Below are 15,419 nucleotides of genomic sequence, written 5' to 3'. Positions count from 1 at the left end.
ATTCTGATATTCGTTATATCAGAAGGTTGGTATGAATATAATTACAAAATATTTGGACCACCGCATTTGTGCTGACATCAGCAAACACAAAGACAAAACAAAACAAAACCATTCAAAATAGAAGTATATGTTTGCTTTAAACATATAACATATGTTAATTCAGCCCTATGAATTAGCAGATTTGTAATCCCAGAACTTGGAATTAATTAGCCTGGACCTATCCTCCTGGGAAGGAATGTTAATACCATTTCAAAGCACCTAGTAGGATACTTCTTATGACAACATATGCGAATCTTCATTGTTGAAAGTGAAAGCGGCGGGGGGGGGGGGGTGTGAAAGTGAGAAATATTAGACATATTTCTATCAATCTTTCACAGTATACAAATCATACCAAAGTGTACAACTTATATCAAAGACTTCTTTTTAATCAGTCTTAGATACACTTTTTAGTCATTTTATCTCAAACCAAGTAGAATAATCAGTTTATAGATTATTTAATCCTTTGAAGTAAATAAGCTGTGACCTGGAAATGTCAAAGAAAAATTAAAGTCAAAATATTTTTAAATAATTTTTTGATAAAGGCAATATTAGTTTGCACATCTAGAAGCATTAGCAACAATACTACTGGTTTCAAAGTACACATTTGATTATGTTTTTAAGGAACAATGAAATACAAATTCCATGAGTTTGGGGCACCCTGGGTGGCTCAGTGGTTGAGCATCTGCCTTCAGCTCAGGTCATGATCCCAGGGTCCTGGGATTGACTCCTGAATCAGGCTCCCCCAGGGAGCCTGCTTCTCCCTCTGCCTATGTCTCTGCCTCTCTCTGTGTGTCTCTTGTGAATAAATAAATAAAATCTTAGAAAAAAAAAACCTTCAAATTCCATGAGTTTATAAATTTAAATCTTTTTAAGGTAACTTCTACTTCTCTAATAATGTTACTGAATCAACTTTAGAGGGAACCATTTCTAACCAAACAAGCAAAAATTAGGTGATGTAAAAAAAAAAAAAAAAAGATTTCATTGCCAGAGATGATTCTTAAACCATATCAAGTCTTAAAAAATTATTAAATGTTCAGATTAGGTTTCTTTTAAAGGGAGCACTGATGGAAGACCCCATCAAGATGAATGCTGTACTTCTATACTCATTAAGCAGAACTTTGGGGCTGAGGTTTTATATTTAAAAATATGCAACAGACATTTATATAATGCCCTAGTGTGTGCCAAGTGTTACCCTGCATTCTGGGGATGACTGACAGGCCCTCTTCCCTCTGGACTCTCACAGTTTCACCCTGGTTCTGACCCAGAGGGTTTAATGGCCAAAAAGCCACACCAGGGTTCCAGTTCAACTCAAGTAAAGTATACACACATTTGTTAAAAACACACATTGTACCAGGCCCTGAGAGAATGCAAAGATAAACCAGCCAAGGCCTTCAGAAATTGACATTGAATTTTATTTACACTTTTCTCTTTGTCTTTTCAGACAGGGTGGCATCGTTACCTGGACATCACAAATATTACCACTGCAACTGAAGATCAGAAATTTGACCTTTATAGTCTTTGACCACAATCACCTTATAGATCAGCTCTGCACCCATCTTTAAAAATGCCCCTCACTAGTTGCTGGAGGGAGGTGGGTAGGGGGAAGTGGTAACTGGGTGATGAGCATTAAGGAGGTCACTTGATGTAATGAGCACTGTGTGTTATATGCAACTGATGAATCACTAAATTCTACCTCTGAAACTAATAAAAAAAAATGTCCCTCACTATCATGGAGAGTTCCCCTTTAAAAATGTCCCTCACGGGGCACCTGGATGGCTCAGTTGGTTAAGCATCTGCCTTTTGGCTCATAGTCCTTGGATTGAGTCTTGCAGGGAGCCTGCTTCTCCCTCTACCCTTCCTCTCTGCTTGTGATCTCTCTCTCTCTCTCTCTCAAGTAAATAAATAATTTCAAAAATTAAATAAAATAATAAAAATGTCCCTCACTACATCCAGATTTCTTCAAATCAAGCATTCCCCATTACCTCAGACTAGCACTCATTTCTTACTACTAAGATTTTTAATCCAGCATAAAGTCCACACAGACAATTGCCAAATCATTCCTCATATATCATTTTAACATAGAAAAACATCTGTATTTTCCCTCACAGTTTAAATCCCTTAATAAAGTTTAAACCCCTGAATCTGTCCCTGCTGCATATTTATTGTAGATGTTTTATGGGCCAGTCCATTCAGACACAGACTCTCTACACCAGCCATCTGGATGACTATCTGCCTTACACACCCCCATTGCCTGCACTGATTGTCTCGCTCACCTGTGCCTTTTGAATTGGGCATTGGCTGGTAGAAGAGTAAGGACAGACCCGCTCCATTTGGAAGTGATCTTCCTCTCCTCTCCCTCATGGAGCCCTCATTGTAGGAATCTCATGATGGCTCTCATCTAATTCCATGCCAACATATAGCTCCTTCCATTATTTCCAACACATACCTCCTGACCACATACTTCCTAGTTACTTCTGTGTTAATCTTAGGGGATTTTTTTCAGATCATATATCACTGGAGAGAAGATACCATGTTTCACAATTCCTTGTTCTCCCAGACCTACCAGTGACTTGGGCATGAAACATGCCATTGAAGAGTTGAGAAATGGACATAAAGAATAAGCTTTCCTCCACGGAAGCTTCTGTCAGCTGACCTTTAAATTAATTAATTGACCTTAGTTGTTGGGGCTCCACAGAGGTCATCCAGGGAAATCACAAAACTCAGTATGAGCCATGAGTTGTTTCATCCTCAGCTGGCCCTCTTACCTCTGATTTCCTCTGTGGAGCTGTGATGACTGAACATGGTGGCACTATGGGGTACCTTCCCACTCTCTTATGGGGAATTTCTTCCCTGATCTCTGAAAGTGGAGGAACATATTCTCTACCAACCTCTATTGCATGCTTTCATTTAATCTGCTCTCCCTCTTGAACCAAGAACCCACTTAATTTAACCATCAGTAAGATATTTTATTCTTCTATCTTATGTTGCTTTCATAACACTGATCACAGTTTGGATTTTGTAATAGTCCTGTTTTCAAATTTTCGTAAGGACTGAAAGTCTACAAAATTTAGATGTGCATTTCAGTAGGTAAGGTTAGATTATTGAGCACTCTGAAATAGATATCATTCTGTTTTGGAAAGAGGTTTAATGATATTTCATCATCATTAAGAATCTAGAAGGTTGTATAATTCTTGTGAGTTTACAGATTATCTGTTTGAGCTTAGTTTGAATGCACTATTTTGGAAGTGAAACAAAATTTTGTTGACTATAAACACTATACAGTCCCTATCTCAACTGTCCATTAAAGTTCCAAATAGGGGCACCTGGATGGCTCAGTGGTTGAGCATCTCATCTGCCTTTGGTTCAGGTCATGATCCCAGAGTCGGGGATCGAGTTCCCATGGGGAGCCTACTTCTCCCTCTGCCTATATCTCTGCCTCTTTCTCTGTGTCTTTCATGAATAAATAAATTAAATCTTAAAAAAAAGTTCCAAATAGTGTGGTGTTTAAAAGTGTAAGCTTTAACACTTCTAATAACCACTAATACTTAAAATGTATATTTTATTTTCTTTCTTTCAAGTTAGCCATGATCTATACAAAGGCTTATATTTAGTACTTCCAAGAAAATTAAATTTTGACTTGGTGTCATTGCAAATCCTTCTCATAGCATCTGACTAATGAAAGTATCTTTGCCATGCCTGTTAGTTTTCAAATTAAGTTAGATTGGTTCATACTTTCTAATTATCATTAGATATTTGATAATGAAAGTTATAATTTGTGACAGTTGTTATGACAATTATTGTTCCTGAAAACAGAATTTTAAAAAGATAACTTCTACTAAAAATGAAATAAATCAAAGTTTTAAACACTTAACTGTAATGAAATTCCCTCACCCATTATGGACACAGTGGAGTTTGTTTTTTTGTTTTGTTTTGTTTTGTTTTGTTTTAATCTGATGAAGTAATGGAAGTTTAGAGCTGGAAGGAAAAATAAAGCAGAGAAGTAGGGACAGAGTGTGTTGGATCAGGAGTAATTTTAATTAGGTGGTTCTTCATTTAAAGAAGAAAAATACTGAATGTCAGAATATAAAAATGACATGTCCAAAGCCACCAAAAAAATAGTGCCAGATGAATCCTATAACAAAGATTCTATTCTTCCTGATACAGGAAAATATATTTTTTAAAGATTTTATTTATTTATTCATGAGAGACACAGAGAGAAAGGCAGAGACAATAGGTAGAGGGAGAAGCAGGCTCCTCGCAGGGAGCCCATTATGGGACTCGGTCCAGGATCAACCTGAGCCAAAGGCAGGAGCTCAACCACTGAGGAACCCAGGCATCCCAGGAAAATAGATTAAGTGATAATAAGTGAATCTAATGTAAAGACTAACAACTCAGTTACTTGGCATAACTTTTCTTGGTGATTCAATGTCATATTTACATGTGAATTTGGTCAGAGCTGGACATAGATGACTGTTTTCTCAGTTGTAATATCTCCGTTTTTGCACTTTGCCAACAGCAGGTCAGATTAGAAAGGGAGGGGGAACTGGGCTTTAATACAATCCAGAAGGAATGGAAACCAAGCTAGGTCACTAAACTATGAGCTCATTTAATCAAGTGGTAGTGCTCAGTACTAGCCACAACTCTAAGCAAGAGCCAGACATGATCTTTGCCTGCATTATGACACACAATTTTAGGGAACAAAAGAGGTATGCTGGAGATTGTTATTTTCAAGGCTCTGAAATCCTTTTCTCTCATTTCCATATCTAGGACAATGTTTGAGTTGGTTGCATTTACTAGATGTGCAACCACAAAATATGGTAAAATGATATATAAAAACTTGCTGTTAATGCTCCTAGCACATTTCAAATGACAATTACACTGAAACCTTGATAGACTTTGATCCCTAGACCTCATGCTGGGTGACAACTTATCTTTTAATGATGATTTGGCCTGGCATCTGTAATTGGATTTTGAGTAAAACTTGGAGGACAGACTTGATTTATAATAAACTTCACATTTTATCATATAATGCTACAGCAAAATCTAATGATTTGATATTTAATGCTCAACAGATAGTTTCTAGCAAAGTCTAAATTTTGTATGACTATTTGCCTTGACTCTTCTATGCTCATGAATATATGCATACAGTTTTATTGATATAATTCAACTCAAATATTTTCTGGAAAAAAATAAACATGCTAGAAATAACATTATCATCAAAAAGAAAAAAAAAAAGGAAGCATTGGCAAGGAAAGAGTTAACATCTTACCAGCAAGCATCTTGTCTCTCGTGCGATACAATCATCACTGGCCCAGACCATGTACTACAATTTATGGTACCTGGTTTGATCGTCCCCCCCACCCCCCAGGGGAGTTAACAGTCTCTTCTCTTTCAGGATATAAACTCTTTAAAGTCAAGGATTTTCCCCAAAGCTCCTTAAGAGTTGTGAGCCTTCAACGTGTATTATTTATAACTATCATTGACTAAGGGCTTTTTAAAAAATATATATTCAGAAATTCTTTCACAACTCTGTTATAATCTCTTATTTAATCACTGTCATTCATTTATTGAATAAGCATTTTTGAGTGTCTGCTATGTGATCCAGGAATCACTCTAAGTACTAACGAGGCAATAGTGTATAAAACAGAAAAAGAAAAAGCTCTGCCCTTATGGAAGTTACATTCTATCAGGAAGATATATAAATAAACATGATTTTTAAAAAGTAAAATATATGGTACATTAAATGAACAAAAATTTCAAGAAAAATAAAGCAGCAAAGTTAAATAGGAAGGGCTTTTTTTGGTTTTAGCAGGAAAATGGGGGTTGTGATTTTAAACCAGTTGGCCAAAGAAACTGACATGAAGAAATGACATTTAGGTACACACCTAAAGGAGGTGAGAAAGAAAACCATATAAAAACCTGAGGGGAAGAGTTTTCCAGCAGCAGACATAGCAAGTACAAAGGTCCTGAGGTAGGAACAACACAAGGGTGTTCTAGGGAGTAGAGAGGAGACTAGTATATGAACAAAAGAGTGATAAAGTTAAAAGGTAATAAGAGTCTGATCCCATAGGGCTTTGTAGACTTGGCCCTATAAGAATAGAAGTCATTAGTAAATGTTGAAATGACCTGACTTACAAGACTTGTTAAAATCACTTATGTAATATAGTACCTGAAATTTAAGTTAATAAAATGAATGGATTATCTATAGGTAGCAGGAAGCCTGTTGATGAGCAAAGACAGAACTGGGAACTAGAGAATCAGGAACACAGGGATGCAGGTAGGAAAGAAGTTATATTAGTAACATGAACTACTAAACTTTATATAAACTAAATTTATATAGTTTAATTTTTTAAAACCATTTTACGTCTGATGTCATCTGATGAAAGGTCTTTAGTTGTTGAACTGGGGCAGACAGTAACTAGGGAATCACCATTTGGCCTTAAGCATTAAGGTCAAAGTTCTCTTTCCGCCCCTCTATCTCTGTCTCTGTCTTTCTCTGTCATTACTGGGGCCAGCAAGATGTGACCCTTAGTGGCCATCCTCTGAGCCATGCCTCTGTCTTCAGGCACCTGCACCCCAGAAGGTGCCTGGGTGGGCTATGGAGAAGGGCAGAGTGGGAGACAAACGGGCAGACACCAGAAGAGGTGCAGATGGGCAGGTGAGGGCAGGCAAAGCAGGGGCTCTGGGACGGGGGCGGATGGAGCCAGACATGGGGAAGAAATGGGAGCAAGACTCTCCGGGGGTCTGGGATCCCAGAGAAGGTAGAGAAACTGCGAGGAGGCCAGCCCCACGCCTCCCTGGCAGAGCTTGCTGCAGGGAAGCAGCGGCAGGGGTTAGGCCAGGGGTCGGGTGGGCAGGCAGGGGTCGCTTACTCTTTGGATTTATCCGAACTGTGCGCTGAGTTGATACGATGCACCTCTTTCTTTTTGGTTTGTTTGGAGGTCATGGTAGAGGCTGACCCAGGGCTCTGGCGGACCCAGGCGGGGCTGAGCTCTGAGCTAGGAGGGCTGCGGACCCGCTCCGCGTCGGCTGTTGCTAGGAGACCGCGGCCGGGCGCGGCGGGGCTGGGGGCGGGTCCCCCGCGGCGGCCTGGGGGCTGGGTGTCTGGGGAGGGATCGGGGCCAGGCAGGAGCGTGGCCCTAGGATTGATGGGCAGCTCTGGTAAGCTGCAGCTCTATCAGGTCCACTCTACCTGGCGTTGCTCTTCGGAACCGCTGGCATACTATTATGCTCTCTTGGATTTTCAATTGTCTGAACAGGGTACAAGTGTTTGAAGCTGTTTGTTAGGCGATGTCGCCTCTCCCCAGGTCTGCCGAACAAGTTCTTTTCAGTCGTAACTGAGGACACGTTTTGGACGCTCTGAATGGCTTGAAAAGGGCGGGTGCTTAAATGAATAGAGTGGGTGCAGGGGGATCCCTGCAGGGAAGGCAAGTTCAGGACACCCTTAGTTGCTCAAGTTTTTGCTAATGATGAATGAAGTCTGTGATGAAGAAGTCCAGTGTCTCCGTTGTTCATACAAAAGAATAAATCCAAGTCATAGCGTCTAGTAGAGGCCCTTGATACACTCACTTGGGAAGGCCCTAGAGTCAGAAGAAACAGATCCAAGGAAACCACAACCCATTAAGACCAAGCCTAATGCTCAGCGGGTCCACAGTGGCATTTATTAGTTATCGTGCCTCGGGCAAGTTTTTCCTTTTGACCCTCATTTTACTCATTTGTAAACTGGAGATGCTAATATCTAATTCACAATTCTCTCCCGAAAATAAATATTTTTGTAAAATGTGTGGCACACGATGAAAGTACAGCAAATAGGGGGCCCTGTTTCAGATATGACAGCTCAAATGCCAGCAAAAAGCAGGCAGATTAGCATGATCAGTGAAGCCAAGCAATACTTAGACTGGAAATACTTTAAAACTTATTATAACAAAGCAAAATATACTGTAGATCCAAAACAACCTCACTACAGAGAGATCTGACCAAGCACAGACCCAAGGTTTAGAACCTCTGTCACTACTTGGCTGTTACCATGAGCCTAGAAATAATTAACTATCTTTAAATAATCCTTTCTGCTCTTGGGACTGGGCATTGCTCAGAGGCCAAACTCTGCAGGGGAAAACCAGTTTCCTATAAAGTAAATCTTTTAACTCTTCTGACAAATGAATGTCCAGCCCTCTGCACTCAGCATAGCCTTTGCTTGGCCAAGTGTCCCAATCTTACTGTTATTGGAGGTTACACAGCTGACAATCAGACAGCGACGCCATTGTATTTCTATATGCAAGATAAATAACTTCAGAGTCAGTAGTGTTACTGTTATGGTTGAAGAAGTGCCCTATAAACATCTCCTATATACATAAAGACATCTTGAGGGCTCTGTCTCATTTATCCCAGGACTGAAATTTCCAGAGAACTCTCCTGAATGAAAGTATAGGACCAAACTCTGAGAAGATATTATTTAATAACCAAATCTTATCAAAGTAATCAAATGCATAGCCAGAAGCATGTAGAAAGACTATTGGGTAAAAATAGCACAATTTTAAGCAACCAACACACAAATGGGTGAGTTTTGCCTTGAGCTAAGGCCATCTCTGAAGATTCCAAGATGCCAAGACTCTTAGAAAAGTCTTAGAAATCAAATAATCTTTGGCCCACCCGTATTTAATAGATGAAAACTCCCAGACCAAGAGACGTGCCTTGCCAAAAGCTTCATGGCTACTTGGATGAGAGGCAGTCTGGATTAGAGGCATTAAATGGAGGAGCACTAGTTTAAGCCAAACATATCACTACTCCCACTCAGAGACTCCTTTCTCATCTATTAAATTAGGGCAAAAATAAGGGAGTTAACCTAAGGAAGAAATGAGGTAATAAATTTTTTTTGAAAATATAAAATGCTTACTGATTCTTAGACCAGTGTTCTCTCTTCTTTATTATGCTATGTATATGTATGCAGCATGCATAAACAGAATTTCTCTTCTTTCTGGAACTAAACTCTGGTCAGGCCATGAATCTAAGAGGCCAATATGCTTCCCCTATAAACCAAGATGGTATTTGTATGTGCCACCGCAAAAGAGTACAATTGACCCATCAATCTTTTTCTTAAAAAATCCGTATTATGAAAAAAAAAAAAAAGAAAAAAGAAAGAAAAATCCGTATTATGTACACATGGTAATCATGATCAATGCCATTTTGAAATGTCAGTAATAGCTGTGATTTATTGCATCCCTGCTATATGCCAGGCTTCAGGGGTATGCTAGCTCCTTAGGGCATGGGTTTTAGAGAGAAATATGAATTTTAATGCCAATCCTTGTTAGTTGAGTTAACCTGGGTAAGTTATTTATACCCTCTGAATTCCATTTGCTTTATTTATGAAAAAGGAAGGATAATTCTTAGCTCAAATGTTGTTTCTGGAAGATAATAAGCATTCAAATAGTGAAAACTACTATCGTATTTCACACAGGTAAAGAAACTGAAGTGCAGAGAGGTAGAGAGATTTGGCTGATATGGAGTAGGTGGCAGAGCAAGATGAGCCAACCTCCACAGCCTTTGCTCTCCGCAATACCCCAGGCTAACTAACCTTGTTGAAATCTTTCAGAGTCACCAACCCAGATGATTGCCCTACAGCTCAGCTTATGGATTTCCAAGTTCTCTGGTAACTTTCAAAGGCTGAGAAACAGTGAGAAACAGGGCTCATCTTTTACTAGAGCTACCCACAGTGCAGCTTCTCCCTTATACTAACCTTATTGAGGAATAGTTCTTTGGCTTCAGGCAGCATAACCCTACCCTGCTCCATAGGGAAGTAGTTAGAAATATTCACTTCCCCCATGCCCACAAAAACAGAACAGGGAGGGCTCTCTCTTGGGATTACTTGGGGAGCTGCTGAAATGGGGAAGTAGACTTGGTAAGCACTTCTCCACCCACCATTGGGAGTCCCGGATGACTAGAACTGGGTGGGGAAGTCAGAGAGAGGAGCAGCATTTCTGTTTCTTAAAGCCTGAGCTCTGGGCAGCTTAGATACTTGGCCCCACGGCCAGGAGCAATTATACCCATGGTGCTGCTCCGCCACCTCTTTGCAGTTAGGTCAGTTATAAATCACCTAGAATTTAAGCCATCGAGAGAAGGTGTCAATTCTACATGTTCTGCTTGTGGTTCAGGTTAATTGTCCTTTCAGATTCTGTCCTTCAATTGTCATTCTTCTGTGACATTGACATCATTTTCCTTTATTTGCCACAGAGCTTTATGTCTCTTAAAATTCTTAAATATTCTGCTTTATTTTTATCCCTCCTTATGCCCTAGCCCCGCACATGTACTAGCCTCCCAGGGCACGAGAGCAGCACCTGCTCGAGTTCTACTCTTCCTTACCAAATTCCATTCAAATTTGCAAGCCCCCTCAACACCTCATAATCAGAGCTCACTCTCATTGAGAACTTGCTGTATGCTTGGCCCTCTATGAAGCTCTTTTCCTGCATCAACTCACATAATTCATATAAACACCCTAGGAATGTGTTAATATTACAATCTCTTTGTTTGTAGACAAGGAAACAGGTGGAAAGTTTAAATTAAATTAGTAACTGTCGAGCAGGAGTCTAGCCCATGCAGTCTGGCCAGTCTGGTGCCAGACCAATGCACTTTACAACCACATAGTTCTGCCTCAGACTCAGGGATCAACAGCCTTATGAGGTATGCAATCAGTCCATTTTATGGAGTAGAAAAGTGAGTTTTTGGCCAAAGTCCAAAGCAAAGAGGGAGTGGAACCATAATCTAAATGTGAGCAGTCTGGCTTCAGAGTATACTCACTATTACATCATTTTGTGTTCTATCATAGGGTATTTTTTTATTGTGATGAAAACACTTAATATAAGATAGTAACATATTTCTGAATGTACGATACAGTATTGTTAATTGTAGCCACAATGGTGTACAATGGTGTACAACAGATCTCTGAAATTTATTCATTTCACGAAACTAAAACTTTATACCTGTGGTCACTCCAGCTCTCTGCTACACTGCGTCCTTCAAACAGAGGGAGTAGAGAGGAATGGTTACTCTATGTCATCAAAAATATTATTTAAAATTGTGACTTAGATTCAGCTCTGTCCCCTAATATTCTGTCTCTCCAGAACCCACTAGTTATGGAGGATTTGAATCTTGCAGCTCTAAAGCCAAATGTCCCTGCCTGAGGTAGTCTCATTAGTCTAGGTAAACCTTAACTTACAGTTTTCATTATCTTTGAAAGGAAATTCTGAGTAGTGATTCTTAAAAAAATAGGAGAATAAGGAAATAAGGTATTTTCATGATACTGGCTGAAAAATAATTTCCATTTTGATCAGTTGTTTAAATAAGAAGCGATAGTTTTCCTGAGTGTAATAAAACACTTCGTGGGGGTGCATACTAACCTGAAGTTACATGGTGTTGCTGTCGCTTCTGCTGTGGGTGCACTGTTATTAATCCAGAAACCCCTTCTGAACAGAGGCATTTCACTCCCCATGTCACTCAGCCCAAGATCATGCCTTCTCCCTGAGAGCTGCCTGCATCTCGTTTGTGTGTGTAAGGGAGGGGACATAACTCCAACAACTCTAAAAGGTTCTTCTCTCTCCAGAGCTCCCTCGTTTTTGGCGGAGACATCTGTCACAATAGCACTGCTCTTGATCTTCTCCTGCCCAATTCTTCTTGCCTTACATTCAGAGATGTTATTCAAAACACTCACTCATAAACATCATGCATGCAAATCCGAGTGTTAAAGTTTGTGTCTTGAAAATTGGCCCAGAACAGTTGATCTCAGGCATGATTCCAGGAAGCACTCTCAAAGGAAATTTAGAAAAGTTTCTGCTTCCAAACAAATGCAGTAGCAGGAAGTTCATTTACCTTCTCATGTGCAATAACTAATAAACTGAATAAAATAAATGAAGGCAATGAAAAGCAGTGTTCCCCCAAGAGGTAGAAAATAAAAAAGACAGGCTTTATAATTCTCCTAGCTTACTGCAAGGCTCTGACACAGGTCAGGGAAACTGTGGCAGAGCCTGATGGTGCCCCTGATTTGGGGAGACAGAGCTGGAATCCAAGGAAGGATTATGGCTGAAGCTCCCAGTGCAGAGTATGTGGAGGAGAGAGCTATACAGAGAGGAGACTCTTGGAGTGCATGTCTCTCAGTGTCTGTCTGAGTACCAAACTGCACAAGCATATGAAGAAATGTCCTGGGGCCACACACACACACACACACAAAACAAAACAAAACAAAAAAACCTTGAGAAAGGATTATAAGGAACAACCTTCTCTGAGTTCACATGGGGTCTGTTCCCACCAGCATGACTGGAGACATCTCATAATTCACAGGGAATGGACCACAGCATATTGCCTCTGTAGGGATGAGATCTCACCCTCTACTAATGCTTACTGTTCCATCTAACAAATTTTAAAAGCAGAACCTGAAATGATCACATTATATCCATGTAAGTTAAAGCCTTCCTTGAACAAATCTTAAGAATGTTCATAGAAATACAAAAATAACCAGCATCCAACAGGTAAAATTCAAAATAACTGGTATCCAATAAAGATTAACAGGCATGAAAAGAAGCATGAAAATATATCCCATTAAAAGGTGGGAAAAAAACAACCAATTGAATAGGAACCAGAAAAATATACATGGATGACAGAATTAAACAGGGTATTAAAATAGTTATTATAACTGTGGGCCATATGCTCAAGAACCTAGAAGGAAAATTGAATGTGTTAAGCTTAAGAACATTTAAAACTGCAAATACAATGTTCATGTTGAAAACAATATATGGGATGGGATTGTTGGCAGATTAGATACCACAGAAGAACAGATTAGTGAATTTGAAGACACAGCAATAGAAACAATTCAAAATGAAACAAAGAGGGAAAAGACTTTAAAAAAAAAGAAGAAGAGTTTTGGAGCATCAGGGAGCTGTAAAATCACCTCAAACAGACTAATATATGTGTAGCTGGAGTCCTTGAATGGGCAGGGAGGATGGGCAGGGCAGGTGGGAGAAGAAAATATAGAAAAACTTAAATGGAAAAATAATGGTCAAAAAACTTCCAAATTTTGTGAAATCTTAAATCCCAGAAACTCAATAAACCCAAAAGCCAATAAATATGAAAATTCTATACCTAGGGACATCATGATCAGATTGATGAAAAACACAGGTAAAAGGAAGATATTAAATTAGAAATTGGAAGCTGACCAGCTGGTAAGGAGAGGTCCATCATGGGTGCAGATGGAACTTCAACAGCCTGGCATGGGTTTGCAGTGCAGCTGTGGTAAACTATAACAGGATATTTGTGGAAGAAAATGCACCAACAGGTATTTCTCAGGCCTATGAGAGGTTCAGGAAATAGATGTTGTAAGAACTACAAAGCTGGAAGGTTGTTGCCATCTTAAAATATGAAATACAATTATAACAACTTTTAATATATCCATCTGTTAAATTGTCATCTATCATTTCTGGGTCAATTTCAGTTCATTTAATTTTTCCCCTGTGAATGGGATTTATTTTCCTTATTTGCTACATTTTTTATTAGCTACAAGACATTGTGAATTTTACTTTGTAGAATACTGGCACCATGTACTATAAGTAATAATATTTGTTTCTTTTGTAACTTTATTTTTTTAAGATTTTATTTATTTGATAGAGAACATAAGCAAGGGGAGCAGCAGAAGGAGAGAGAGAAGCAGGCTCCCATCAAGCAGGGAGATCAATATGGGGCTTAATCCCAGGACTGTGGGATCATGACCTGAGCCAAAGGCAGATGCTTAACCAAATGAGCCATCCAGGTGCCTTCCTTTTTTTTTCTTTTTTTTTCTGTAAGATTTTATTCATTTATTTGACAGAGAGAGAGAAAGAGCAAACGCAAGCAGGGGCACCGAGAGAGAGGGAAAAGCATCTTTTGTAACTTTAACTTGTGTTTAGAGGTTTAGTTTACTTGGAGATTTAATTTTACACCATGGGTATTTCTAAATAGATAAGACTTGGTGTCTGCCCCTGAAGAACTCATAATCTTGTGGAACAAACAGAAACTAGAACAAATACTTACAAAATGATGCAATGAGTCCTCTAGGAAAGATGTAAGTCAGGCTCTATGGAAACCCCAACTATGGATATCCAAGGGGATGTCCTCAGCATGAGTGTCTGGAGACAAGCATCTACCAAAAGTCTCGACACATGAGCAGAGGCACAGGAGAGATACACAGTGACAGTGGGAGTGACGATTCAGATCCGGATCATGGAGCAGCCCTGGGTGCCTTGCTGCATCCTGAAGTTCTGTATGGCAAGAGGTGGCACTTTGAGAGCATGAAAAGAGTGGACAAGGTGATAAAAGGACACTTGTGCAGAGAAATGCCACCAAATTAATTTAAAGGACTGTAGACAGGCAGCAGAGCATGAGTTTATTGGTGTGTAGACTTGAGTTTGGAAGTTATGAGATTAGTCAAGCTAGTTAGACTCTTAGAAACTCCTTGTACTTGTCCAAAAAAAAAAAAAAGGTTATAAATGGATGGCTCATTCAGTTTTGTGTTAGGGTGATCTATAAGAATTTTAAAGAAATTAAAAATTTGAGAAAGAGTAAAAAATAAATTAGCTTGAAGAAGAGTTTTAGAACATGAAAGTTACAAAGAAAAAGGAAAGGCTTCCTGATTATAATAATATATGTTTCCGGGATCCCTGGGGGACACAGCGGTTTAGCGCCTGCCTTTGGCCCAGGGCGCAATCCTGGAGACCTGGGATCGAGTCCCACGTCGGGCTCCCGGTGCATGGAGCCTGCTTCTCCTTCTGCCTGTGTCTCTGCCTCTCTCTCTCTCTCTCTCTCTCTCTGTGACTATCATAAATAAATAAAAATGTAAAAAATAATAATAATGTATGTTTCCCCAAAAATCTTTCATGTTATATAGCTGATTAAGATAGTTAAAAGTCCTTCTCTCTTTTAATTTAGTTTTTAGTAATACTTTTTTTTTAAAGATTTATTTATTATTTATTTAACAGAGAAAGAGAGAGAGCACAAGTGGAGGGGAGGGGCAGAGGGAGAGGGAGAAAGAGAATCCTCAAGCAAACTCCTGGCTGAGCACAGAGCCCTACCCAGGACTCGATCCAAGGACCCTAATATCATAACCTGAGCCAAAATTAAGAATAGGATGCTTAACTGAATAAGCCGCCCAGGTGCCCCTCTAGTAATTCTTTATATTTATGAAGTTTGTTCGGTTTTCTACACATTTATGACTCATACATATTGTATGAATCCTATTTATACAAGAAAAGTTAACATTTATAAATATATCATAGTGTTCAAAAATACAGATCTTTAATCAGAAGTGTGGTGCAGGGGAAAAGTTTAAAATACCCTTTTATTATAAAAGTATTGATTTGGAATTA

The 15,419-nt window shown here is 39.3% G+C and overlaps 1 protein-coding gene across 3 annotated transcripts in view; it reads right to left on the bottom strand.

The window, feature by feature from the left end:
• The window catches only part of ADGB (androglobin), a 161,213-nt gene extending 154,145 nt beyond the window's left edge, over window positions 1-7,068 (bottom strand). For all 3 annotated transcript variants that reach the window (XM_077896299.1, XM_077896293.1, XM_077896289.1), the window contains exon 1: window positions 6,912-7,068. In XM_077896299.1, coding sequence (XP_077752425.1) covers window positions 6,912-6,985 — 74 coding nt within the window. In that variant the 5' untranslated portion in view covers window positions 6,986-7,068. The remainder of the gene's footprint in view (window positions 1-6,911) is intronic.
• Window positions 7,069-15,419: the final 8,351 nt, after the last annotated feature.

The sequence above is a fragment of the Canis aureus genome, chromosome 1, assembly GCF_053574225.1.
Source record: "Canis aureus isolate CA01 chromosome 1, VMU_Caureus_v.1.0, whole genome shotgun sequence".
In the NCBI taxonomy this organism is placed as follows: Eukaryota; Metazoa; Chordata; class Mammalia; order Carnivora; family Canidae; genus Canis; species Canis aureus.
Note: the sequence above shows the minus strand (reverse complement) of the source record. Positions and strands in the feature narration are given on the sequence as shown.